The sequence below is a fragment of the Salvelinus fontinalis genome, chromosome 21 (assembly GCF_029448725.1).
Source record: "Salvelinus fontinalis isolate EN_2023a chromosome 21, ASM2944872v1, whole genome shotgun sequence".
In the NCBI taxonomy this organism is placed as follows: domain Eukaryota; kingdom Metazoa; phylum Chordata; class Actinopteri; order Salmoniformes; family Salmonidae; genus Salvelinus; species Salvelinus fontinalis.
In genome coordinates this window covers 2017892-2044189 of record NC_074685.1, presented here as the reverse complement: position 1 = coordinate 2044189, position 26298 = coordinate 2017892, and the positions used below count along the sequence as shown (strand labels likewise).

At 45.4% G+C, this 26298-nt stretch overlaps 1 protein-coding gene across 2 annotated transcripts in view; it reads left to right on the top strand.

The window, feature by feature from the left end:
- Positions 1-26298, top strand: part of LOC129818046 (protein Shroom3-like) — a 189798-nt gene that overhangs the window by 145566 nt on the left and 17934 nt on the right. For both annotated transcript variants that reach the window (XM_055873575.1, XM_055873576.1), the window contains 9 exons: positions 1262-1381; positions 1927-2667; positions 3279-4688; positions 4821-5391; positions 5707-6465; positions 17562-17644; positions 18444-18684; positions 18905-19473; positions 19679-20086. In XM_055873575.1, the coding sequence (XP_055729550.1) occupies positions 1262-1381; positions 1927-2667; positions 3279-4688; positions 4821-5391; positions 5707-6465; positions 17562-17644; positions 18444-18684; positions 18905-19473; positions 19679-20086 (4902 nt within the window). The remainder of the gene's footprint in view (positions 1-1261; positions 1382-1926; positions 2668-3278; positions 4689-4820; positions 5392-5706; positions 6466-17561; positions 17645-18443; positions 18685-18904; positions 19474-19678; positions 20087-26298) is intronic.

The following is a 26298-nucleotide window of genomic DNA, read 5'->3' as shown; positions in this document are numbered from 1 at the left end:
GCATACTACACACAGAGACATGCAGACTACACACAGAGACATGCAGACTACACACAGAGACATGCAGACTACACCGAGACATGCAGACTACACACAGAGACACACAGACTACACACAGACATGCAGACTACACACAGACATGCAGACTACACACAGAGACATGCAGACTACACACAGAGACATGCAGACTACACGCAGACTACACACAGATATGCAGACTACACACAGACATGCAGACTACACACAGTGTCCTGGCCCTAGCCAGTAGTAGTGTACTATGTAGGGAATATGGGCCCTGGTCCGTAGTAGTGTACTATGTAGGGAATATGGGCCCTCGTCCGTTGTAGTGTACTATGTAGGGATTATGGGCCCTGGTCCGTAGTAGTGTACTATGTAGGGAATATGGGCCATGGTCACTAGTAGTGTACTATGTAGGGAATATGGGCCCTGGTCCGTAGTAGTGTACTATGTAGGGAATATGGACCCTGGTCCGTAGTAGTGTACTATGTAGGGAATATGGACCCTTGTCAGTAGTAGTGTACTATGTAGGGAATATGGGCCCTGGTTCGTAGTAGTGTACTATGTAGGGAATATGGGCCCTGGTCAGTAGTAGTGTACTATGTAGGGAATATGGACCCTGGTCCGTAGTAGTGTACTATGTAGGGAATATGGACCCTGGCCAGTAGTAGTGTACTATGTAGGGAATATGGGCCCTGGTTCGTAGTAGTGTACTATGTGGGGAATATTGCACAGGAATGAGATTTACTAGCACAGGAATGATATGTATTAGCATAGTAATGATATGTATTAGCATAGTAATGATATGTATTAGCATAGTAATGGTATTTACTAGCACAGTAATGATATGTACTAGCATATTAATGATATGTACTAGCATAGTAATGATATGTACTAGCATAGTAATGATATGTACTAGCATAGTAATGATATGTACTAGCACAGTAATGATATGTACTAGCACAGTAATGATATGTACTAGCACAGTAATGATATGTACTAGCATAGTAATGATATGTATTAGCATAGTAATGATATGTACTAGCACAGTAGTGAGATCTCTCAAGGTTGTGCTATGACGTGATCTTTACAGTCCATAGTGATGATCATGGTTTCCAAACAACCAGAAACCTATGAATGGTACTATTTTATCCGGTAACTTTTTAGTTACGAGTCTATTGCTGACTTCTCTAAATTATTTTAAATGTAACTCTCTCTCTTTCCATCTCTCTCCTCTGCTCAGTGCGTCCACTACAGACCTGTCGGGTTACGACCCAGGTTACCTGAGGAAGAGTCCAGACCAGTACAGTTCTAGAGGAAGTATGGAGAGTCTTGGGGAGCACCACAGCCACCCCGCCTACAGGTGTTGCTCTTGTTAATATGGCCTTTTTATCCTCTATCATTTTCAATGTGTGTAATGCTGTCTGTCTCCGTTGGAGCAGCCTGCTACCTTTAATATCTAATCAAATCATTCAATCAAGTAAGGATCAAATAACTACTCTCCACTCCTCTCTCCCCTCCACTTCTCTCCACTCCCCTCTCCTCTCCTCTCCACTTCCCTCTCCCCTCCACTTCTCTATCCTCTCCCCTCCACTTCTCTCTCCCCTCCACTCTCCCCTCCTCTCCTCTCCCCTCCTCTCCTCTCCCCTCTCCTCTCCTCTCCACTTCTCTCTCCCCTCCACTTCTCTCTCCTCTCCTCTCCTCTCCCCTCCACTTCTCTCTCCTCTCCCCTCCACTCCCCTCTCCTCTCCTCTCCACTTCTCTCTCCCCTCCACTTCTCTCTCCTCTCCTCTCCACTTCTCTCTCCTCTCCTCTCCACTTCTCTCTCCTCTCCTCTCCTCTCCTCTCCTCTCCTCTCCTCTCCTCTCCTCTCCTCTCCTCTCCTCTCCTCTCCTCTCCTCTCTCCAGTTCTTCCTGCCACCAGCTGTCTGCCTCCAAGTCTTCCAACAGTATGGACCACCTTCACAGCAAGAGAGACTCAGCCTACTCCTCCTTCTCTACCAGCTCCAGTATCCCAGAGTACCTAGCGGCCGCTCCGACCTTTAGTAAGGAGAGGTCATACTCCATGGAGACAGTTCCACAGAGGGGTGGGGTTAGCGGAGAAGGGGGAGAGGCCGTGTCGGAGGGCATGCAGCATGCTGACATCCGATACGTCCGTACGGTCTACGACCCCCAGCAGGGAGGAGCCCAAGAGCACGAGGTCAGCTCGGCTGCGTTGCTACGCAACCACGAGGCCGGCAGGGTGGGTTCTCGTAGTGGGGGCAAGGCCTCCTGTCACCGCGGCAGCAGTAGCTGTAGTAACAGCAGTGGCGGAAGCAACGGCGGTAATAACCATGGTAATAACCCCAAACGACACAGCGTTGGGCCGATCTGGGGCCAGTCTCAGTCCGCCGGCTGCAGTTCCTATGAAAGCCTGAAGGGGGCGCCGCCTCCTCCCATGCGGAGTGACAGCTACGCGGCGATCAGGCACCACGAAAGGCCCAATTCCTGGTCCAGCCTGGAGCAGACTCGCTCCCTTAGGGCTCTCCACAAGGGGTCCACCTCCTCCTGGCACCACTCCTCTGGGTCCGTGGCCTCCGGCTCGGGGAAGGGCTCCTACGGGGCTGAGGGCCAGCTCCACACCGTCATAGAGAAGAGTCCTGAGAGCAGGTATTTAGTCTATTCTATTGTATCCATTGGCTTCTGCGGAAGGAGTTAGGAGCTGTGTTATTTTAACCTCACATTAGTGCTCTGTCTACATGTAGACATCACTGAGATGCACTGTCAACTGTGGGACCTTATATAGACAGGTGTGTGCCTTTCCAAATCATGTCCAATCAATTGAATTTACCACAGGTGGACTCCAATCAAGTTGTAGAAACATCTCAAGGTTGATCAAATGAAACAGGAAGTACCTGAGCTCCATTTTGAGTCTCATAGCAAAGGGTCTGAATACTTATGTCAATAAGGATTTGCTGTTTTTCCTTCTTTTTTTAATAGATTTGCCAACATTTTTAAAAACTGTTTTAGCTTTGTCATTATGGGGTATTGTGTGTAGATTGATGAGGAGGGGGAATTATATAATCAATTTTAGAATAACGCTGTAATGTAACAAAATGTGGAATAAGTCAGGGGTCTGAATACTTTCCCGAATTGCACTGTACTTTGTCTCCCTCATTTACTCAAGTGTTTCTATTGTTACCTGTTCTGTTGTTGCTGTATGTTGTGTTTGTTCCAGTTTCTCCCTGTTGAATGAATAAAGCTTCTTCCTCTTCTTCTAGCCCCACCATCAAGCCCAAACAGGGCGTGGGTCAGGTCCCCCAGCCCCCTCAGCCCCAGAATACATCTGGCCGCCTCATGTCGCCCCAGGGCATCTACCCCGTGCCCCCTCCGGAGACCCACTATGCACAGATGCCCACCAGCAACCCCAGCAGTGTGTACCCAGGCCTGGCCAGGGAGAGCAGTCTGAGCAGACAGAGAGAGCTCCAGGCGTTCGGGGTGGGGATCAGCGTGGATACAGGGATCGAGGTATCTGTAGAGAACGGATACCAAAGCAACACTTTCAACTCCTATGTCACCTGTTCCAACCAGCCTCAGCATCATGACTTAACTCAGCCTCCAACCATACAGCCAGCCCAGCCTGTTAACAGAGGGGGTGACAGAGGACATGAGGAGACCCAAACCAAACTGGGTCTCTACACGTCTTATTTAAAGGGGGAGGGACAGACCGTCTCCCGAAGGCAGAGCCAGCAGGGTCATGGACAGGGTCAGGTGTACAGACCCTCCTCAGCCCAGTCCATAGGTCAGGAGAGGAGAGACCCATACACTCCAGTCCAGCCGCAGAGAGAGAGGGTACCCAGGTATTCCCAGGGCTCAGAGAGTTACCCTGAGAAGCATCAACAGGGACAGGTCAGACACACTGAACACAGCCATCCAGACCCTCAGCCTCCTACTACCATGCCCACTAAGATATCCAAGGGCCACGTTCCTCAGGGGATCAGGATTAACAGTACCCCAGCCCAGGGGCCTGATCATCGGGTCAACAACCAGAGGTCCAGGTCCCCCCTCCGGCACTACAGCGACCCCAGTCCACCCCACCACCAGAAGAACCAGAGGGGACCAGAGCACCCCTTGACCCGGCTAGAGAATGCCCTAGCGGAGGTCCAGCGCTGTGCCAGTCCAGAGAGCTCCGCTAGGAGTCAGAGCAGCCACCAGAGGAGCCCGTCTGTCCTGGAGAAGGTAAACCGGTTCGAGCGCCAAGAGCAGAGGAAGCAGAGGAGTCATAGCATCAATGCCAGCCACACCAACCTGGGACCCTCCTCCTCCTCCCGTCCAACTCAGCCCCAGCCTCAGCACAAGCACCATGAGAGGGCCATGAGCTATGGTGCCAGTATGGATGACCTGCGTAATATGCTAGAGAGAAGCAACAGCCCCAGCAGCCCCTGCAGAACACTGAGCTCCTCCTCTAGCTCACATCATGGGAAAAGTACGGTGGCCCACAAGGGTCATCATTACGCAGAGCAGCAGAGGCCAGAGAGTTGTGACCAAGCCAAGCCCCAGAGCTCCAGGGACCCCCACCACCAGCCTAACCCCCTGGACCCTCACCCTGGCTCGGCCCTACAGAGGAGTATGAGCACCTTCCAACTGGGTAGCCAGGAGGGCCAGGAGGAGAACGGCCATGACAGGGACAGGTAACTTCTCTACTGTACCTAAATGTCAATTATATCTGTTCAGTTTATTGTGGTCAGAACCATTTCACCAGGTCTACTTCATGGTACATGTTAATGTGCGTGGCTAATAAAAAGTGATTGTGATTCTGACAGAGAGTTCCATTGGAGGGATGACCTGCAGGACCTACTGGGGACCATCCAGGACACGTCCTTTAACCGGGCCTACAGGGACAGTATCAAGGACGCCCAGTCCAAGGTGCTCCGATCCACCTCCTTCAGACGCAGGGACCTGGGAATCAGCTCCAGCTCTAACCAGAGCTCCAACAACCCACTTCCTGGTGTCAACAACAACGCCCCTCCCGTCCCCGCTAAGCACTTATCCTTGGAGAGGAAGGCAATGCCCCCCAAGACCGGTCCCAAACCCTCCATTGTCACCACCACTGTACCAGCCTCTGCCCCAGCCACTTCCCTCTCCCCTCACACCCCAAAAGAGAGGCACACGATCACCACCCCAGACCCAGTCCCAGCCCCAACCACCTCTCCCTCCCCTCACACCCCCAGAGAGAGGCACCTTGTCACCCCCAAGCCCGAGAGGTTCAGCCCCCCAGAGCTCCCCAGTGTCCCAGCCTTGGGCCCACCAGTCCCAGCCCGAATCGGTGGGCGTAAGAGGCTCACCATGGAGCAGAAGAAGAGATCGTACTCCGAGCCAGAGAACATGCACGAGGTAGGTGAACGTATCCACGATGACATCTCCTGCTGTTTTGTCTTGGAACAAAAGTACTTAAAAAGGTAGACTCAGCGAGATGGCATTGCAACAAAACACCACCACCGATATTGAGATGAGTACAATCACAGTCACACAGATGATCTGTGCATGGATGTGCTTTGCACTGCTACAGTGTGGTTTAGTCTCAGGCTTTAACGCTCTTAGTTGTTGTGGAAACTGACCCACTGTGCCTTTTGCTTCATGCAACGTCACCTTGCTACCTTACTGCTCTCCATTCAGGGGATCTGCACTGACTCTGTGCCTCTCTTCTAGGTGGGGTTAGAGTCTGACCCGAGGAGGAGTGCCCATCACCAACAGATCCTGTTCCCAGGCACAGAGACCAGCGTGGCAGACCGCAGGAGGATGTTTGAGGTGGCAACCAGTCGCAGCCTGAGCTCCAGCTCTCAGGATCCCCAGACCCTCCAGGGCTCCCAGGCTGGTCTAGCCGTCTCCCGGCCGGAGCTCTGGCAGCTGCAGCAGGATGCCCTGGCTGACTACATGGAGAGGAAGAGAGGCTGGAGGACAGACAGGGACAGGTCCGAGGGGAGACGGCATCGTCACCGGCCCCACAGTGCCTACCTCCAGCCCTTCACAGACACCCATAGTGTCTCTTCCACCTCCACCACCAGCCTAGCCTCTCTCCAGGAGCTGTTTGGCCCAGACAGCAGCCTCTCTGGTGAGGAGAGGCTCTGCTCCACCCTGCCTCCCGGTCTGCAGCTCCAGGGCAGTGTATACCCAGGCAGGGTGACCGCACCACACATCCATACCCAGGCCCCCACCTCAGTCTCCACCTCCCACCAATACCCCACTGGATTTGGATCCAACAGGCCTCTGGAGGGAGTGCCAGCACCAGCCAAGGCCTACGAGGCTTTCCGGAGTCAGCGAGGCGATGGGTCCTTTGAAAGAGCGACTCCAGCCCGGAGCTCTGGGAAGTCGGCCTCAGCGGAGGATCTTCTAGAGCACTCTGAGGAGAGGCCTGCACCACAGCACTTCAGATCCCGCTCCTCGCCCTCTGTAGAGAGGCTCAACCAGGTACACTCTCTGTCTTTTAGATTTTTTTGTGTGAATGAAATGCTACAAAATAGAAATAGAAGCACCGTGCAATTCAGTTCCATAAAAACAGGTGACTTTAGGTCTAGTTTTAGCTGTATATCTCAGGTTAGATGGTATATTAGCTAGCCTGGTCCCAGATCTCTTTGTGTTGTCTTTAGTTTTTTTAAGGGGTAGATATTGCAGATAGATTGTAGCTTCTATCAATGTAATTGTCGGCATAATTTCCAATCCCCCATATATGTTTTTACAAATATATATATGAACTCAGCAAAAAAAGAAACGTCCTCACATTTTTTTTGTTTTGTTTTGCGTTTATTATTATTATTTATTTATTTTTAAAATGTTATCCCCTTTTCTCCCCAATTTCGTGGTATCCAATTGTTAGTAATTACTATCTTGTCTCATCGCTACAACTCCCGTACGGGCTCGGGAGAGACGAAGGTCGAAAGCCATGCGTCCTCCGAAACACAACCCAACCAAGCCGCACTGCTTCTTAACACAGCGCCCCTCCAACCCGGAAGCCACACCAATGTGTCGGAGGAAACACCGTGTACCTGGCCCCCTTGGTTAGCGCGCACTGCGCCCGGCCCGCCACAGGAGTCGCTGGAGCGCGATGAGACAAGGATATCCCGACCGGCCAAACCCTCCCAAACCCGGACGACGCTAGGCCAATTGTGCGTCGCCCCACGGACCTCCCGGGCGCGGCCGGCTGCGACAGAGCCTGGGCGCGAACCCAGAGTCTCTGGTGGCACAGCTAGCGCTGCGATGCAGTACCCTAGACCACTGCGCCACCCGGGAGGCCCTAACTGCGTTTATTTTCAGCAACCTTAACTTGTGTAAATATTTGTATGAACATAAGAGACATAAACTGAACAAGTTCCACAGACATGTGACTAACAGAAATGGAATAATGTGTCCCTGAACAAAGGGGGCTCAAAATCAAAAGTAACAGTCAGTATCTGTTGTGGCCACCAGCTGCAGTAAGTACTGCAGTGCATCTCCTCCTCATGAACTGCACCAGCTTTGCCAGTTCTGGCTGTGAGATGTTACCGCACTCTTCCACCAAGGCACCTGCAAGTTCCCGGACATTTCTGGGGATAATGGGCCTAGCCTTCACCGTCCGATCCAACAGGTCCCAGACGTGCTCAATGGGATTGAGATCCGGGCTCTCCACTGGCCATGGCAGAACACAGACATTCCTATCTTGCAGGAAATCACACACAGAACGAGCAGTATGGCTGGTGGCATTGTCATGCTGGACGGTCATGTCAGGATGAGCCTGCAGGAAGGGTACCACATGAGGGAGGAGGATGTCTTCCCTGTAACGCACAGCGTTGAGATTGCCTGCAATGACAACAAGCTCAGTCCGATGATGCTGTTACACACCACCCCAGACCATGATGGACCCTCCACCTCCAAATCGATCCCGCTCCAGAGTACAGGCCTCGATGTAACGCTCATTCCTTCGACGATAAACGCGAATCCGACCATAGGTTTCAGTCACAGATGACGGCTCCAATAAGCCCCATAGCCGCGAGAAGATGTTGCTGGGTGGAGGCGCTAATATGTTTAGCATGCTCTACAGACATTCTATGGGTCCGCTAATACAGGACTAGTAAAGGGTTAGTACTACTCTAATACAGGACTAGTAAAGGGTTAGTACTACTCTAATACAGGACTAGTAAAGGGTTAGTACTACTCTAATACAGGATTAGTAAAGGGTTAGTACTACTCTAATACAGGACTAGTAAAGGGTTAGGGTTAGTACTACTCTAATACAGGACTAGTAAAGGGTTAGTACTACTCTAATACAGGACTAGTAAAGGGTTAGTACTACTCTAATACAGGACTAGTAAAGGGTTAGTACTACTCTAATACAGGACTAGTAAAGGGTTAGGGTTAGTACTACTCCAATACAGGACTAGTAAAGAGTTAGTACTACTCTAATACAGGACTAGTAAAGGGTTAGTACTACGCTAATACAGGACTAGTAAAGGGTTAGTACTACTCTAATACAGGATTAGTAAAGGGTTAGTATTACTCTAATACAGGACTAATAAAGGGTTAGTACTACTCTAATACAGGACTAGTAAAGGGTTAGGGTTAGTACTACTCTAATACAGGACTAGTAAAGGGTTAGTACTACTCTAATACAGGACTAGTAAAGAGTTAGTACTACTCTAATACAGGACTAGTAAAGGGTTAGTATTACTCTAATACAGGACTAGTAACGGGTTAGTACTACTCTAATACAGGACTAGTAAAGGGTTAGTACTACTCTAATACAGGACTAGTAAAGGGTTAGTACTACTCTAATACAGGACTAGTAAAGGGTTAGTACTACTCTAATACAGGATTAGTAAAGGGTTAGTATTACTCTAATACAGGACTAGTAAAGGGTTAGTACTACTCTAATACAGGACTAGTAAAGGGTTAGTACTACTCTAATACAGGACTAGTAAAGGGTTAGAGTTAGTACTACTCTAATACAGGACTAGTAACGGGTTAGTACTACTCTAATACAGGACTAGTAAAGGGTTAGTACTAATCTAATACAGGACTAGTAAAGGGTTAGTACTACTCTAATACAGGACTAGTAAAGGGTTAGCACTACTCTAATACAGGACTAGTAAAGGGTTAGTACTACTCTAATACAGGACTAGTAAAGGGTTAGTACTACGCTAATACAGGACTAGTAAAGGGTTAGTACTACTCTAATACAGGACTAGTAACGGGTTAGTACTACTCTAATACAGGACTAGTAAAGGGTTAGTACTAATCTAATACAGGACTAGTAAAGGGTTAGTACTACTCTAATACAGGACTAGTAAAGGGTTAGCACTACTCTAATACAGGACTAGTAAAGGGTTAGTACTACTCTAATACAGGACTAGTAAAGGGTTAGTACTACGCTAATACAGGACTAGTAAAGGGTTAGTACTACTCTAATACAGGACTAGTAACGGGTTAGTACTAATCTAATACAGGACTAGTAACGGGTTAGTACTACTCTAATACAGGACTAGTAAAGGGTTAGGGTTAGTACTACTCTAATACAGGACTAGTAAAGGGTTAGTACTACTCTAATACAGGACTAGTAAAGGGTTAGTACTACTCCAATACAGGACTAGTAAAGGGTTAGGGTTAGTACTACTCCAATACAGGACTAGTAACGGGTTAGTACTACTCTAATACAGGACTAATAAAGGGTTAGTACTACTCTAATACAGGACTAGTAAAGGGTTAAGGTTAGTACTACTCTAATACAGGACTAGTAAAGGGTTAGTACTACTCTAATACAGGACTAGTAAAGGGTTAGTACTAATCTAATACAGGACTAGTAAAGGGTTAGTACTACTCTAATACAGGACTAGTAAAGGGTTAGTACTACTCTAATACAGGACTAGTAAAGGGTTAGGGTTAGTACTACTCCAATACAGGACTAGTAAAGAGTTAGTACTACTCTAATACAGGACTAGTAAAGGGTTAGTACTACGCTAATACAGGACTAGTAAAGGGTTAGTACTACTCTAATACAGGATTAGTAAAGGGTTAGTATTACTCTAATACAGGACTAATAAAGGGTTAGTACTACTCTAATACAGGACTAGTAAAGGGTTAGGGTTAGTACTACTCTAATACAGGACTAGTAAAGGGTTAGTACTACTCTAATACAGGACTAGTAAAGAGTTAGTACTACTCTAATACAGGACTAGTAAAGGGTTAGTATTACTCTAATACAGGACTAGTAACGGGTTAGTACTACTCTAATACAGGACTAGTAAAGGGTTAGTACTACTCTAATACAGGACTAGTAAAGGGTTAGTACTACTCTAATACAGGACTAGTAAAGGGTTAGTACTACTCTAATACAGGATTAGTAAAGGGTTAGTATTACTCTAATACAGGACTAGTAAAGGGTTAGTACTACTCTAATACAGGACTAGTAAAGGGTTAGTACTACTCTAATACAGGACTAGTAAAGGGTTAGAGTTAGTACTACTCTAATACAGGACTAGTAACGGGTTAGTACTACTCTAATACAGGACTAGTAAAGGGTTAGTACTAATCTAATACAGGACTAGTAAAGGGTTAGTACTACTCTAATACAGGACTAGTAAAGGGTTAGCACTACTCTAATACAGGACTAGTAAAGGGTTAGTACTACTCTAATACAGGACTAGTAAAGGGTTAGTACTACGCTAATACAGGACTAGTAAAGGGTTAGTACTACTCTAATACAGGACTAGTAACGGGTTAGTACTAATCTAATACAGGACTAGTAACGGGTTAGTACTACTCTAATACAGGACTAGTAAAGGGTTAGGGTTAGTACTACTCTAATACAGGACTAGTAAAGGGTTAGTACTACTCTAATACAGGACTAGTAAAGGGTTAGTACTACTCCAATACAGGACTAGTAAAGGGTTAGGGTTAGTACTACTCCAATACAGGACTAGTAACGGGTTAGTACTACTCTAATACAGGACTAATAAAGGGTTAGTACTACTCTAATACAGGACTAGTAAAGGGTTAAGGTTAGTACTACTCTAATACAGGACTAGTAAAGGGTTAGTACTACTCTAATACAGGACTAGTAAAGGGTTAGTACTAATCTAATACAGGACTAGTAAAGGGTTAGTACTACTCTAATACAGGACTAGTAAAGGGTTAGTACTACTCTAATACAGGACTAGTAACGGGTTAGTACTACTCTAATACAGGACTAGTAAAGGGTTAGTACTACTCTAATACAGGACTAGTAAAGGGTTAGTACTACTCTAATACAGGACTAGTAAAGGGTTAGTACTACTCTAATACAGGACTAGTAAAGGGTTAGTACTACTCTAATACAGGACTAGTAAAGGGTTAGGGTTAGTACTACTCTAATACAGGACTAGTAAAGGGTTAGTACTACTCTAATACAGGACTAGTAATGGGTTAGTACTACTCCAATACAGGACTAGTAAAGGGTTAGTACTACTCTAATACAGGACTAGTAAAGGGTTAGTACTACTCCAATACAGGACTAGTAAAGGGTTAGTATTACTCTAATACAGGACTAGTAAAGGGTTAGTATTACTCTAATACAGGACTAGTAAAGGGTTAGTACTACTCTAATACAGGACTAGTAAAGGGTTAGTACTACGCTAATACAGGACTAGTAAAGGGTTAGTACTACTCTAATACAGGACTAGTAAAGGGTTAGTACTACGCTAATACAGGACTAGTAAAGGGTTAGTACTACGCTAATACAGGAGTAGTAAAGGGTTAGTACTACTCCAATACAGGACTAGTAAAGGGTTAGTATTACTCTAATACAGGACTAGTAAAGGGTTAGTACTACTCTAATACAGGACTAGTAAAGGGTTAGTACTACTCTAATACAGGACTAGTAACGGGTTAGTACTACTCTAATACAGAACTAGTAAAGGGTTAGTACTACTCTAATACAGGACTAGTAAAGGGTTAGAGTTAGTACTACTCTAATACAGGACTAGTAACGGGTTAGTACTACTCTAATACAGGACTAGTAAAGGGTTAGTACTAATCTAATACAGGACTAGTAAAGGGTTAGTACTACTCTAATACAGGACTAGTAAAGGGTTAGTACTACTCTAATACAGGACTAGTAAAGGGTTAGTACTACTCTAATACAGGACTAGTAAAGGGTTAGTACTACTCTAATACAGGACTAGTAAAGGGTTAGTACTACGCTAATACAGGACTAGTAAAGGGTTAGTACTACGCTAATACAGGACTAGTAAAGGGTTAGTACTACTCTAATACAGGACTAGTAAAGGGTTAGTACTACGCTAATACAGGACTAGTAAAGGGTTAGTACTACTCTAATACAGGACTAGTAAAGGGTTAGCACTACTCTAATACAGGACTAGTAAAGGGTTAGTACTACTCTAATACAGGACTAGTAAAGGGTTAGTACTACGCTAATACAGGACTAGTAAAGGGTTAGTACTACTCTAATACAGGACTAGTAACGGGTTAGTACTAATCTAATACAGGACTAGTAACGGGTTAGTACTACTCTAATACAGGACTAGTAAAGGGTTAGGGTTAGTACTACTCTAATACAGGACTAGTAAAGGGTTAGTACTACTCTAATACAGGACTAGTAAAGGGTTAGTACTACTCCAATACAGGACTAGTAAAGGGTTAGGGTTAGTACTACTCCAATACAGGACTAGTAACGGGTTAGTACTACTCTAATACAGGACTAATAAAGGGTTAGTACTACTCTAATACAGGACTAGTAAAGGGTTAGGGTTAGTACTACTCTAATACAGGACTAGTAAAGGGTTAGTACTACTCTAATACAGGACTAGTAAAGGGTTAGTACTAATCTAATACAGGACTAGTAAAGGGTTAGTACTACTCTAATACAGGACTAGTAAAGCGTTAGTACTACTCTAATACAGGACTAGTAACGGGTTAGTACTACTCTAATACAGGACTAGTAAAGGGTTAGTACTACTCTAATACAGGACTAGTAAAGGGTTAGTACTACTCTAATACAGGACTAGTAAAGGGTTAGTACTACTCTAATACAGGACTAGTAAAGGGTTAGTACTACTCTAATACAGGACTAGGAAAGGGTTAGTACTACTCTAATACAGGACTAGTAAAGGGTTAGGGTTAGTACTACTCTAATACAGGACTAGTAAAGGGTTAGTACTACTCTAATACAGGACTAGTAACGGGTTAGTACTACTCCAATACAGGACTAGTAAAGGGTTAGTACTACAGGACTAGTAAAGGGTTAGTACTACAGGACTAGTAAAGGGTTAGTACTACTCTAATAAAGGACTAGTAAAGGGTTAGAGTTAGTACTACTCTAATACAGGACTAGTAAAGGGTTAGTACTACTCCAATACAGGACTAGTAAAGGGTTAGTATTACTCTAATACAGGACTAGTAAAGGGTTAGTATTACTCTAATACAGGACTAGTAAAGGGTTAGTACTACTCTAATACAGGACTAGTAAAGGGTTAGTACTACGCTAATACAGGACTAGTAAAGGGTTAGTACTACTCTAATACAGGACTAGTAAAGGGTTAGTACTACGCTAATACAGGACTAGTAAAGGGTTAGTACTACGCTAATACAGGAGTAGTAAAGGGTTAGTACTACTCCAATACAGGACTAGTAAAGGGTTAGTATTACTCTAATACAGGACTAGTAAAGGGTTAGTACTACTCTAATACAGGACTAGTAAAGAGTTAGTACTACTCTAATACAGAACTAGTAAAGGGTTAGTACTACTCTAATACAGGACTAGTAAAGGGTTAGTACTACTCTAATAAAGGACTAGTAAAGGGTTAGAGTTAGTACTACTCTAATACAGGACTAGTAAAGGGTTAGTACTACTCTAATACAGGACTAGTAACGGGTTAGTACTACGCTAATACAGGACTAGTAAAGGGTTAGAGTTAGTACTACTCTAATACAGGACTAGTAAAGGGTTAGTACTACTCTAATACAGGACTAGTAAAGGGTTAGTACTACTCTAATACAGGACTAGTAAAGGGTTAGTACTACTCTAATACAGGACTAGTAAAGGGTTAGGGTTAGTACTACTCTAATACGGGACTACTAAAGGGTTAGTACTACTCTAATACAGGACTAGTAAATGGTTAGTACTACTATAATACAGGACTAGTAAAGGGTTAGTACTACTCTAATACAGGACTAGTAAAGGGTTAGTACTACTCTAATACAGGACTAGTAAAGGGTTAGGGTTAGTACTACTCTAATACAGGACTAGTAAAGGGTTAGAGTTAGTACTACTCTAATACAGGACTAGTAAAGGGTTAGAGTTAGTACTACTCTAATACAGGACTAGTAAAGGGTTAGAGTTAGTACTACTCTAATACAGGACTAGTAAAGGGTTAGAGTTAGTACTACTCTAATACAGGACTAGTAAAGGGTTAGTACTACTCTAATACAGGACTAGTAAAGGGTTAGGGTTAGTACTACTCTAATACGGGACTACTAAAGGGTTAGTACTACTCTAATACAGGACTAGTAAATGGTTAGTACTACTATAATACAGGACTAGTAAAGGGTTAGTACTACTCTAATACAGGACTAGTAAAGGGTTAGTACTACTCTAATACAGGACTAGTAAAGGGTTAGGGTTAGTACTACTCTAATACAGGACTAGTAAAGGGTTAGAGTTAGTACTACTCTAATACAGGACTAGTAAAGGGTTAGAGTTAGTACTACTCTAATACAGGACTAGTAAAGGGTTAGTACTACTCTAATACAGGACTAGTAAAGGGTTAGTACTACTCTAATACAGGACTAGTAAAGGGTTAGTATTACTCTAATACAGGACTAGTAAAGGGTTAGGGTTAGTACTACACTAATACAGGACTAGTAAAGGGTTAGTACTACTCTAATACAGGACTAGGAAAGGGTTAGTACTACTCTAATACAGGACTAGTAAAGGGTTAGTACTACTCTAATACAGGACTAGTAACGGGTTAGGGTTAGTACTACTCTAATACAGGACTAGTAAAGGGTTAGGGTTAGTACTACTCTAATACAGGACTAGTAAAGGGTTAGTACTACTCTAATACAGGACTAGTAAAGGGTTAGTACTACTCTAATACAGGACTAGTAAAGGGTTAGTACTACTCTAATACAGGACTAGTAAAGGGTTAGTACTACTCTAATACAGGACTAGTAAAGGGTTAGGGTTAGTACTACTCTAATACAGGACTAGTAAAGGGTTAGTACTACTCTAATACAGGACTAATAAAGGGTTAGTTCTACTCTAATACAGGACTAGTAAAGGGTTAGTACTACTCTAATACAGGACTAGTAAAGGGTTAGTACTACTCTAATACAGAACTAGTAAAGGGTTAGTACTACTCTAATACAGGACTAGTAAAGGGTTAGAGTTAGTACTACTCTAATACAGGACTAGTAAAGGGTTAGTACTACTCTAATACAGGACTAGTAAAGGGTTAGTACTACTCTAATACAGAACTAGTAAAGGGTTAGTACTACTCTAATACAGGACTAGTAAAGGGTTAGGGTTAGTACTACTCCAATACAGGACTAGTAAAGGGTTAGTACTACTCTAATACAGGACTAGTAAAGGGTTAGAGTTAGTACTACTCCAATACAGGACTAGTAAAGGGTTAGTACTACTCTAATACACAACTAATAAAGGCCTAGTGCACTACTTTTTGCGAAAAATTTTATTTAATTTTGGGGGATTCATATATTTTTAAAAATGTTTTTCAGGGGGGTGCTCCAGCATCCTCAGCACCCCTACTTCCTGTGGCTATGCCCCTATGGTGAACGAGGGGCTTGTAGAATCATGATTATTTCAAGTTTTTTAGTTCATCGTTCGCCAGAATGGGTTTCTGCATGCTCCAGGCATTACTGACTCAAATGAACGAAATGAAAGATTTATTATTTCGACTGAACGAGTCGGAAAGATCTGAGTCAGTATCAGAGCGATGGCCAATAACACAATGAGTTTCCATAAGTTGCTGTTCTGAATAGTGCACCGATTTCTGCAGCAGCTGACTGCGTTAGCTAATGCTAATGCTAATGCTACGACGTTAACACATCGATCAAATGTTACAAAGTACCAAGCCACACCTGTGCCAGCTGTTGAAGCCAATTTCTGAGAACAGACCTGTCACGTTCCTGACCTATTTCTGTTAGTTTGTTGTATGTGTTAGTTGGTCAGGACATGAGTTTGGGTGGGCATTCTATGTTGTCTGTTTCTATGTTGGTTTAAGGGTTGCCTGGTATGGCTCTCAATTAGAGGCAGGTGTTTGGCGTTCCTCTAATTGAGAGTCATATTTAGGTAGGTTGTTTCACAGTGTTCGTTGTGGGTGGTTGTCTCCTGTGTCAGTGTTTGTAGCACCATACGGGACTGTTCGGTTTGTTTGTACATCGTCATTTTTGTGTAGTCTATTTTCCCTGTTCGTGCCTTCTTCGTGTTTTATTGTAAGTTCGTATGTCTAGGTTTGTCTACACATTCGTTTTGTTATTTTGTTAGTTAATTCAAGTATAGTTCGTTTTCTGTCTTCGTTGTTTTGTCGTGTCTTAATTAAATCATGTCATTTCATAACGCTGCGCCTTGGTTCAATCACTACTCCTCCTCTTCGGTTGAAGAAGAGGAGGAGGAAAGCCGTTACAAGACCTATAACTTTGGTGCAGTAAAACTTTATCAGAAAGCTGGCTGGCGGACTAGCTACCGAGCAAAATCTGGAGATGAGTTCCACGATTTGCCAGACAGATGGCTCCTGGCAACTGAGTGTCGTGTTAGGATAACGCCATCTGACGGAAGACAATGGTAGTGTATGTAGCGACTCTCTCGCTCTGAGTGCTTACAGACTTACTGACGATCTCACTGCACATACCAATCTGGAGAAACACACACAGGCGCACACACACACACACACACACACACACACACACACACACACACACACACACACACACACACAGCACCAGCGTGGAGACATAATCCCACTATGAATCATCCTCTCTAACATTGCTACAGTATAATCCCACCGTGACTCCATCGCCAGGGGAAGTATACCCCCCTGAATATTTATACTCAACGTAAACACTAATAATCATAAAATGTCCGTCCAAATATCATCCTAATCCCCATCTACTGCACTACTTTGGACCGCAGCCTGCTGTTTTCCAATCCTACTGTGGGTGGGTTTTTCCTAAATAAATCAATATCCATAACTTCTGTGTCAGCCTGAATCACTTTGGAATGTTATGGTTTACCTCATCCTCCTCTCACAAAGTAACCATCTCTCTCTCTTTTTCTCTCGCTCGCTCTCGCTCTACCCACCCCCATCGCTCTCTCTCTCTCCCTCGCTCTCTTTTTCTCTCGCTCTCTCTCTACCCCCCTGACCCCCCCCTTCGCCCTCTCTCTCTCTCTACCCATCCCCCCACCCCCATCGCTCTCTCTCTCTCTCTCTCTTTTTCTCTCGCTCTCTCTACCCCCCCGATCGCCCTCTCTCCCTCTCTGCCTCCGCCCTCTTTCTCTCTCAATCCCTCTCTCCTTTCAGGACTTCATGACAGGAGGAGATCTGAGGATGTTTCCGGACTTTTCTAATGAACCCCAGCTGTTCACACACAACGACAACAACAGGTTTGTTTCCATAGAGACAGAACCTTTTGTGTACACCCCAAATGGAACCCTATTCCCTATATAGTGCACTCCTTATGAACAGGACCCATAGAGCTCAGGGCCCATTGAACTCTGGTCAAAAGTAGTGCACTACATAGGAAATAGGATGCTATTGGCCATTAGCAGAAGAAAAAGTCTCTCTGGATAAGAGCGTCTGCTAAATGACTCAAATGTAAACAAATGTACATTTGGGACTCACACCGCCTGTACGTCTGTCAAATTCATTACATATACAACAGGGTAATAACCAACAGAACTCCTCACATACTTGTCTTAGTAGTTAAGGCCAAAGTGTTTTCCACTTTAGTCATCCCATAGTTTCTGATGATCTCTCACATTTTTTCCCCTCAAAGAACTACGTTGATGATGGGAACTGAGAAAAGTTTTTTTTTTTACATTTTGAAACATGCAGCAGACTTTTTAAGGTAATAGACCCTGGTCAGCGCCTTACTTGGTCAGTGTTCTACTGTTCTGTTCGCTGCTATTTTAGAGCAGGATTGTCCTGGTTGGTGCAGAATTCCTGGCATTTAGTAGGGAAAACCCCCTGGCAAACATGGATGAAAAATGGCATGCCAGGGATGGATGTGATTGGAAAGAAGGGTAGAAGCTCATACACTCAACAGTCTTTTTTTGTGTGTGTGTGTGTGTGTGTGTGTGTGTGTGTGTGTGTGTGTGTCTGTGTCTGTGTGTGTGTGTGTGTGTGTGTATGTGTGTGTGTGTGTGTGTGTGTGTATATATGTATATATATATTTCTTTCCAGGTCCATGGACAAGCAGCGTTTAAAGCGTCCCGTCTCAGCCTCCCAGTCCCAGTATGTGGCCACCCACTACCTGCTGAATCAGGGTCCTTCCCAAAGCAACACCCCTGTGATGAGGAGAGAGAGGCAGAGAAACCCCGACCGTCAGCGGGCCCTTAGTACATCCGGCCTGGCTGCCTCTGTAGGTCTACCCTGCCCCTTCTCCTCCCCAGGCACCAGCCCCAGCACTAGCCTTGACTGGCAGGTATGTCTATCTGTCTGTCCGGCTGAATGTCCTGTGATGCATTTTTTTTGTGTTGCCTTTGTTTAACCAGGTAAGTAATTGAGATCACATTCTCTTTGACAGTAATGACCTGGCCAAGATAGAGTTTGGCTTGTGATGTATTCTAGATGTCAGGAAGGCCTATGTTGTTACCAGACACATTTCCCCTCAGGGATAATGAAGTATTCATGAATTCATTCAGGTCAGCGAGAGGTTAGGCCAGGGAAACCTGGATGCCATCGCCTTCCCCTGCCTGTCACAGGTTGAGGCTCCCAGAGCCGTGTCCCCAGAGACCAGGCAGAGCCCCACAGCACATCAGAACCAGAACCAGAATCTGCAGACCAGGACCAGACTGGCCTCATCAGACACCAGCACTTCAGAGGAGACCCTGAAAGACTTCCCCATAGAGAGTCCGGCTACCGTACCAAAGACCATCCTACCTAAGACCCCTCCAACCCCACCTCCTCCTAAAACCTCTCCCAGACCACACCCCCTGCTCTCCCTCCGCATCTCAGAGTCCAACCTGCAGGAGACCCCGCCCTTACACATAGCCCCGCCCACACAGGTAGTCCCTCCAATAGTCTCCTTACAGGACTATGACGAGGTGTTCCTCCAGGAGCTGGCCCCTCCCTCCCCTCCTCCTCCCCCGCTCCCCATCAGGGAGACGGACATCACAGAGGACTTCCCTCCTCCTCCTCCCCTTCTCCTCCTCCCCTCCTGCTCACCCCCAGACAGAGAGGAGCATCATCCTGAGCTACAGCACTTCAACAGGTACAACATGCTGTCACCGCCACACATTACTACTGCACAATATAACAACGTTTTTTTCCACTATTCTAATGTGCATAGACAAAGAGACACTGACAAGATCAACATAACACCTGATATAATGCAACAATGTTGAAATGTTCAATCTTTTAGAAAATTGTCTCCTCATCATTACTGCCATGTGTACCGTCTGTTTCTGTCCATGCAGCTGTGAGTTCGTGGAGGCTGTGTGTCCAGAGAGAAGATCATCTATCTCCTCCCCTTCCCCTCAGACAGTCCCCCCCTATATCCCCCAGCCTGAGACCCCGACCCACCAGACCCCCATCGACCCCAGCAGCAGTATCCCAGATCCCCAGCAGGGGCCTAGCGGTAAGGAAAGCCTGGGCTTAGAGTACCATCTCCTGGCCAGGAGGGAGAGGTCTGCTGGGGAGCTGAGGGTGGAAGCCCTGGTCAGACAGCTGGTGTCCCGGGGGGATAAGACCCTGAGCCCGATACTGGACACCTGGCCCGGGGGCGGACGGACCAGCACCATGGACCTGATGGAAGAGATCTTCCCTGCTGGGGGAGGGAGGTTGCCGTGGCAACGCCGTAGGAGCAGCACCTGGCTGGAGGACAGGTGAGAGGGGGAGGAGACAAGGGAAGAGGGGACGAGAGGGGAGGAGGAGAGAGGTGGGGTGAGGTCTGGTTATCCGGAGGGACTAAGGAAGTATGTGTACGTGTGTGTTTGTGTGTGTGTATGTGTGCGCGCTTGGTGTGTGTGTGTGTGTGTGTGTGTGTGTGCATGCGCTTGGTGTGTGTGTGTGTGTTTTATTCCTGTTATGTAACTTAATGATAGGCTAGACTATATGATCAGGGTTCATTAACAACAGGTATGCTATAACAGAGGGCCTTTGTTGAGTCTGATTACATTATGGCTCAGTTTATTGCTTGACGTCACAAAACAACTCTTAGGGTTTTCAGAATAGATCGTTAGTCTAAGTTGTGGAATTAGATTACATACAGTAAGAGCAGCTAAGTAAGCAAGTTTCCTTTAGGCTGGTGTTTTTACGTGATGTGAGGCTTAATGATTATACTATTCAAAACAAAAAAACGAACTTTGTATGGGCCCTTGTATGCCCTTGTATGGGCATTGGTCTGAAGCTGAAAAATAATGGAAATTCACATGAGCACCACAATGCCTACTGCACCCCATGCTCTACCAAGGTTTTCCAGCACCCAGCGTTGACCTACTACAGTAGCTATGTTGGTATTGTACTTCACTGTGTAGGCAGGTTGTTAAGGATTCAAACCTTCTCAAACAGCCTGATTCATTCTCATAGAGGAGGTGCTTCCACAGTAATGTGATTTATACCACAGACAAGTTAAAGTATTGGATCCTTCACAAAATATAAAGAAATTGTGTAATGTTGTCCCACTCCTCTTCAATGGCTGTGTGAAGTTGCTGGATATTGGCGGGAACTGGAACACCCTGTCATACACGTAGATCCAGGGCATCCCAAACATGGTCAATGGGGTGACATATCTGGTGAATATGCAGGCCATGGAAGAACTTGGACATTTTCAGCTACCAGGAATTGTGTACAGATCCTTGAGACATGGAGCCGTGTATTATCATGCTGAAACATGAGGTGATGTCGGCAGAGGAATGGCACGACAATGGGCCTCAGGATCTCGTCACGGTATCGCTGAGCATTGAAAATTGCCATCGATAAAATGCAATTGTGTTCGTTGTCTGTAGCTTATGCCTGCCCCATACCATAACCCCACCACCATTGAGTACTCTGTTCACAACGTTGACATCAGCAAACTGCTCGCCCACAAGACACCATGTGCCCGGTACAGTGAAACCGGGATTCATCCATGAAAAGCACACTTCTCCAGGGTGCCAGTGGGCATGAAGGTGAGCATTTGCCAACTGAAATCGGTTACGACGCCGAACTGCAGTCAGGTCAAGACCCTGGTGAGGACAACGAGCACATAGAGGAGCCTCCCTGAGATGGTTTCTGACAGTTTGTGCAGAAATTCTTCAGTTGTGCAAACCCACAGTTTCATCAGCTGTCCGAGTGGCTGGTCTCAAACGGTCCCACAGGTGAAGAAGCCGGATGTGGAGGTCCTTGGCTGGTGTGGTTACATGTGGTCTGTGGGTGTGAGGCCGATTGGACGTACTTCAAAATTCTCTCAAAAGATGTTGGAGGCGGCTTAAGGTAGAGAAATTAACATTCAATTATCTGGCAACAGCTCTGGTGGACATTGCTGGAGTCAGCATGCCAGTTGAACGCTCCCTCAAAACTTGAGACATCTGTGGCATTGTGTTGTGTGACAAAACTGCACATTTTGGAGTGGCCTTTTATTGTCCCCAGCACAAGGTGCACCTGTGTAATGATCATGCTGTTTAATGAGCTTCTTGATATGCCACACCTGTCAGGTGGATGCATTATCTTGGCAAAAGGAAAAATGCTCACTAACAAGGATTTAAACAAATTTGTGCACCAAATTTGAGAGAAATAAGCTTTTTGTGTGTATGGAACATTTCTGGTATCTTTTATTTCAGCTCAGGAAACATGGGACCAACATTTTACATGTTGCGTTTATATTTTTGTTCAGTATAGTATGAAGTACAATACCAACATAGCTACTGTAGTAGGTCAACGCTGGGTGCTGGAAAACCTTGGTAAAAGGGGAGTTATCACTAAATATAACATTTACAACCAAATGTACATTTATCAGATATAGACAACTTTATAAATACAATTCAGGGATGGCCACAATTGCTCTTGACAAGATACAGGTTTATACAGGCTTTTTTTTTTAAGCCCAGTTCTACCACACCTGATTCTACTACTCATGGTCTTGAACAGCTGAGGTCTTGATGAACAGCTGAGGTATTGATGAACAGCTGAGGTCTTGATGAACAGCTGAGGCCTTGATGAACAGCTGAGGCCTTGATGAACAGCTGAGGCCTTGATGAACAGCTGAGGTCTTGATGAACAGCTGAGGCCTTGATGAACAGCTGAGGCCTTGATGAACAGCTGAGGCCTTGATGAACAGTAGTAGAATCAGGTGTGGTAGCATTGGGATTTAACAGAAGAAAACATGCATAACCCTGTGGATTGTCAGGAGCAATTTTAGTAACTCCTGATGCAAATACTGCTGAGAAACACCTGTGAAATACAAAGTCATTAGACAAGTGTAAAACACTCTTAAGAAAAATTATATGTCAACTTTGGTTCTCAGTAACGGACGGATGGCTCATGACAAGAGGCGGGAGAGTGTGTTGTCTACCTCCCAAGTTGATTTGCACATTTTCATCGAGATTTTAATTTAACATTGAGCTCCAATCAATGCCTATATATTATATCACCCCAACAATACTCTCTGGTCATGAACAAGGGAAAGGATATCATATCTCACATGATTTTCAAGGTGAAATTGCTATGCGTCTTTTAAAGTGAACCTGTTTTATCATGAACATATTGCTTTGGAGAGAGGGAGAGTTCCAACAGAGAGTTCCAACAGAGAGTTCCAACAGACAGGATAACAGAGAGTTCCAACAGAGAGTTCCAACAGAGCGTTCCAACAGAGCGTTCCAACAGAGAGTTCCAACAGAGAGTTCCAACAGAGCGTTCCAACAGAGCGTTCCAACAGAGCGTTCCAACAGACAGGATAACAGAGAGTTCCAACAGAGAGTTCCAACAGAGAGTTCCAACAGACAGGATAACAGAGAGTTCCAACAGAGCGTTCCAACAGAGCGTTCCAACAGAGCGTTCCAACAGAGAGTTCCAACAGAGAGTTCCAACAGAGAGTTCCAACAGACAGGATAACAGAGAGTTCCAACAGAGAGTTCCAACAGAGCGTTCCAACAGAGCGTTCCAACAGAGCGTTCCAACAGAGAGTTCCAACAGAGAGTTCCAACAGAGAGTTCCAACAGACAGTATAACAGTTAACTGTGATGTCACAGAACTGCTGAGATCCTGTGTGTAGTGTAGAACTCTCTCCCCATGTTGGAGTCAGACCACGTTCCAGATCATGTCATACAGACTGGGTCTGTGGAAGCTGAACACCGCTGGCCTCTACTGACACATGTAACGTACAGTGAGTCTGACTTGGTTAAAGAGTGGCACCACTGGCCTCTACTGACACATGTAACGTACAGTGAGTCTGACTTGGTTAAAGAGTGGCACCACTGGCCTCTACTGACACATGTAACGTACAGTGAGTCTGGCTTGGTTAAAGAGTGGCACCACTGGCCTCTACTGACACATGTAACATACAGTGAGTCTGGCTTGGTTAAAGAGTGGCACCACTGGCCTCTACTGACACATGTAACATACAGTGAGTCTGGCTTGGTTAAAGAGTGGCACCACTAGCCTCTACTGACACATGTAACATACAGTGAGTCTGGCTTGGTTAAAGAGTGGCACCACTAGCCTCTACTGACACATGTAACATACAGTGAGTCTGGCTTGGTTAAAGAGTGGCACCACTAGCCTCTACTGACACATGTAACATACAGTGAGTCTGGCTTGGTTAAAGAGTGGCACCACTGGCCTCTACTGACACATGTAACATACAGTGAGTCTGGCTTGGTTAAAGAGTGGCACCACTGGCCTCTACTGACACATGTAACGTACAGTGAGTCTGACTTGGTTAAAGAGTGGCACCACTAGCCTCTACTGACACATGTAACATACAGTGAGTCTGGCTTGGTTAAAGAGTGGCACCACTAGCCTCTACTGACACATGTAACATACAGTGAGTCTGGCTTGGTTAAAGAGTGGCACCACTAGCCTCTACTGACACATGTAACGTACAGTGAGTCTGGCTTGGTTAAAGAGTGGCACCGCTGGCCTCTACTGACACATGTAACGTACAGTGAGTCTGACTTGGTTAAAGAGTGGCACCACTAGCCTCTACTGACACATGTAACATACAGTGAGTCTGGCTTGGTTAAAGAGTGGCACCACTAGCCTCTACTGACACATGTAACATACAGTGAGTCTGGCTTGGTTAAAGAGTGGCACCACTGGCCTCTACTGACACATGTAACATACAGTGAGTCTGACTTGGTTAAAGAGTGGCACCACTGGCCTCTACTGACACATGTAACGTACAGTGAGTCTGGCTTGGTTAAAGAGTGGCACCACTGGCCTCTACTGACATGGTTTAATATTGAAGGTCTAAGAACAAAATGTCCTTCCTTTTTCTGTGGTAAAGAAGTCTCAGATCCTATACTATAATGTATTAAATACAATACTACTATTATTTGGCCAGAAAGGCAATTATTGTTTACAAAGAAACAGATGCACAATGATATTCTTAACATTCTCAGTTAGGTTTTAGGATAATGAATGTATGGAAGACATGTTGTGAACCTGTATTATATTAAAGTAGGTTTCGGGGGACAGTTATTTTAGATTCCGTGGTGTCACAGCTCCAACCGTTTTATTCTCTGAGGAGGATCAGGTTGATTAAGTTTGACCCGATTCTACGGTGGAATGTTCTTCTTTTCTTAACATGCTCTTTCTGCCTGTCTGTGTCTGTCCTGCAAAATAGGCCAGTCATGAAGCCAAACCAGTCAGAGCTTATTCCTTATAGCAGGGTGGTGTGTGTGTGTGTGTGTGTGTGTGTGTGTGTGTGTGTGTGTGTGTGTGTGTGTGTGTGTGTGTGTGTGTGTGTGTGTGTGTGTGTGTGTGTGTGTGTGTGTGTGTGTGTGTGTGTGTGTGTGTGTGTGTGTACCTGCATGTACGCGCTTGAGTGAGTTTCAACCAAATAACACACACACCTGAAATACCACAATAATTGTTTTGGCATCTCACACACTATTCAACAGACTAGTACTTCCTGCTTGTTGAGTACTGCCTGCTGCTTGTTGAGTACTGCGTACTGCTTGTTGAGTACTGCCTGCTGCTTGTTGAGTACTGCATGCTGCTTGTTGAGTACTGCATGCTGCTTGTTGAGTACTGCATGCTGCTTGTTGAGTACTGCATGCTGCTTGTTGAGTACTGCATGCTGCTTGTTCAGTACTGCATGCTGCTTGTTCAGTACTGCGTGCTGCTTGTTGAGTACTGCCTGCTGCTTGTTGAGTACTGCTTGCTGCTTGTTGAGTACTGCATGCTGCTTGTTGAGTACTGCATGCTGCTTGTTGAGTACTGCATGCTGCTTGTTGAGTACTGCATGCTGCTTGTTGAGTACTGCATGCTGCTTGTTGAGTACTGCATGCTGCTTGTTGAGTACTGCATGCTGCTTGTTGAGTACTGCATGCTGCTTGTTCAGTACTGCTTGCTGCTTGTTGAGTACTGCATGCTGCTTGCTGAGTACTGCATGCTGCTTGCTGAGTACTGCATGCTGCTTGTTGAGTACTGCATGCTGCTTGTTGAGTACTGCATGCTGCTTGTTGAGTACTGCATGCTGCTTGTTGAGTACTGCCTGCTGCTTGTTGAGTACTGCCTGCTGCTTGTTGAGTACTGCCTGCTGCTTGTTGAGTACTGCGTACTGCTTGTTGAGTACTGCGTACTGCTTGTTGAGTACTGCGTACTGCTTGTTGAGTACTGCGTACTGCTTGTTGAGTACTGCCTGCTGCTTGTTGAGTACTGCCTGCTGCTTGTTGAGTACTGCATGCTGCTTGTTGAGTACTGCCTGCTGCTTGTTGAGTACTGCCTCCTGCTTGTTGAGTACTGCATGCTGCTTGTTGAGTACTGCATGCTGCTTGTTGAGTACTGCCTGCTGCTTATTGAGTACTGCATGCTGCTTGTTGAGTACTGCATGCTGCTTGTTGAGTACTGCATGCTGCTTGTTGAGTACTGCCTGCTGCTTGTTGAGTACTGCATG